Source organism: Sinocyclocheilus rhinocerous, unplaced genomic scaffold (genome assembly GCF_001515625.1).
Source record: "Sinocyclocheilus rhinocerous isolate Xijiao unplaced genomic scaffold, SAMN03320098_v1.1 scaffold36, whole genome shotgun sequence".
In the NCBI taxonomy this organism is placed as follows: Eukaryota; Metazoa; Chordata; class Actinopteri; order Cypriniformes; family Cyprinidae; genus Sinocyclocheilus; species Sinocyclocheilus rhinocerous.
This window is the reverse complement of record NW_015664459.1, coordinates 306,595-309,129: the sequence shown is the minus strand read 5'-3', so window position 1 is coordinate 309,129 and position 2,535 is coordinate 306,595. Positions and strand designations below refer to the sequence as shown.

The window sequence follows — 2,535 nt, the reverse complement described above, 5'->3', positions numbered from 1 at the left end:
GGACATTTTGCTCTGTTTTGGTTGGATTTAGGAAATGGAATAAAATAAATTACATTGCCTATCCTCTCAGGATAACTGGAATTAGTGTTACAGGTACACTAGGCACATCGTTTTTCCATTTTTGTAGCATAAACACCATTAAACCGATGCGAGCTTAGGATCTCCCAATGTTTCTCTATGGCGCTGAAACCTAAAGATGACCAAGTTTCGCTCCCCATGCAACTGATTTTCGACTGCCATTGGCTCATCTGCGTTCGAGGGGAGGAGCTTACCGATTGGTCAATTGGAGCACTTAGCCAAGCGCTAAATACCCTCAAAGTGTTTTTGCAGCGTAGAGCAATGTAACCAATCACAGACATATCTGTGGATTTCTAACACTAGTGTGAACAGTAAATATTTTATAAGTTCAGCATAAACATCTCATCTCAAATGAGAAGCTGATGATTGTGGTAATCTTTATAGACACTGAATAGCATTTGTCAGCAATATGGTGTGAATACTTGCCTCTGATTCAAAGTAGCCATACATCCTGGAAGGCCCTTCTGGGTGTGATGAAGGGTGACCCTTGGCCCAGTTTATGTAGGTGACACCTTTACCATCGGTCCACAAAAATCTCATCTCCCAATTGACATCATTCAATCCAGTCCATACATCATCATCTGAACCAAGCATTAGAGTAGTAAGGAATGCTGGAAACAGAAAAAAATGCAGATTTACACACAGGTGACACAGAGTAACACAGATGACAACGATGATGAGTTTTGTGTTTATTCAGACATGTATATATATATATATATACATGGACATTAAATATGTTGATTTATTTCTGGAACCGGTCCTGGCCAAACCTCCACAGACAGCGCGCGTCCTGAACGAGATCTAATTCACGGACCAAAGGCGTGTGTAAACTTTATTTAGATCGGGACATATCAACCAGTAATTTAATTTAATTTCCAGTAACGGACAGTAGAAAGTTCAGCAATTAATGGTATGCGATTTATGACAGAATATAGTCCCACAACTGATCGTTTATTTTTTCCTCATGTGTCTCGGTAACAACGATTCAAAACGGAAACATTTCGCTGGAAACAGAAAAAAATGCAGATTTACACACAGGTGACACAGAGTAACACAGATGACAACGATGATGAGTTTTGTGTTTATTCAGACATGTATATATATATATATATACATGGCCCCGGTTCGAGCCCCGGCAAGGACAGGAGGCCTTTCTGTGTGGAGTTTGCATGTTCTTCCTTTGTCTGCGTGGGTTTACGCCAGGTGCTCCAGTTTCCACCCAAAGACATGCAGGTTAGGTTAACTGAACATTCTAAACTGTCCCCGGATGTGTGTGTAAAGACAAGACTTGTGTATGGATCGACTTGTGTATGGATTAACTGGTTCTCGCCATGAATATAGCCATAGATGCTGGATTGGTGTTAAGAAAGAAATAAACAAACAAACAATATATATACTAAAAAGGCAGCTAGAAGCAGGAAATATCAATTCTCACTCATTTGTGCAAATTTTATGGTCATTGTGCATGTGCGGCAACAGTAGATGTGGAATAGGCCCGGCAGTGTGTTTCTAAGCCATCTTCTGAATCAAGTGCGTATCACTAGATCATTATTAAGATAAAAACAGTTTCTTTATTCTCAGACTATGATTTCTGCAGTATAACACCTTTTCAGGCAGAATTTTCACAGCGAAGCAATCCTTCTAGCAGGCCTAGTTTTACGGAAGTGATAGAGGTAAGCAGTTTCAGTTGAAGCCGTCACAATAACATATTGGTGAAACAGATTTGCCAATGAGTAGTGCACACATTTGTGTTTGCGCTCTGGGGAGTGTCAAAGTTTTCTATTTCCAGTGTGTTTTGCCTTGAGTAATGTAACCAATCACAGACATATCTGTTTAATGTCATGAATGCAATGGCCAATCAGAGGCATTGAAGTTAGACTCCACTCACTGCTCAAATTCCAGTGGATTTTGTCCAGCTACCGATGCGATACAATTCGGTACGATTAACCCGTTACGATGCAGTGCGATCCGATTTCGATTCGATTCGATTCAAAACAATGCAATTAGATGCAATACCATGCAATGGAGAACATATGATCACTTTTAATGCCTCGAGGCCTGTTTCATAAGGCTTATTTCAGTTAGTCTGACTCATTGTCAAATTATTTAGTTCTATATAGCAAATTTAACATGGGCCTAGATCAAGCTGGTCTAAAGCAGGTTAACTGTCAGACTAAGCGGAGTTCCTCTAACACTGACCAATAGGAACCCAATGATATTACTACTCTCTCACATACTATTATTTCACTTCTTTTTTTTTCTTTTTTTTTTTACAGTTTCTAGCCATGCAGCCTTTCTCTCTGGTTTTATGACAGCTGTACCTTTTATAGTTTGCAGAACAGATAGCAGAACATTAGAACATTACAATCTAAAATGGCTCTTTAAAGCATTAAAATAACTAAATTAAAAGTTAAAATCACTGAATTAAAAATGAAAATAAATAATAAAGAAAATGAC

General features: G+C 38.8%; 1 protein-coding gene across 1 annotated transcript in view; it reads right to left on the bottom strand.

Moving 5' to 3' along the window:
- LOC107730100 (macrophage mannose receptor 1-like) overlaps positions 1 to 2,535 on the bottom strand; it is an 80,796-nt gene that overhangs the window by 25,130 nt on the left and 53,131 nt on the right. The window contains exon 17 of the mRNA XM_016540834.1: positions 505 to 689. Coding sequence (XP_016396320.1) covers positions 505 to 689 — 185 coding nt within the window. The remainder of the gene's footprint in view (positions 1 to 504; positions 690 to 2,535) is intronic.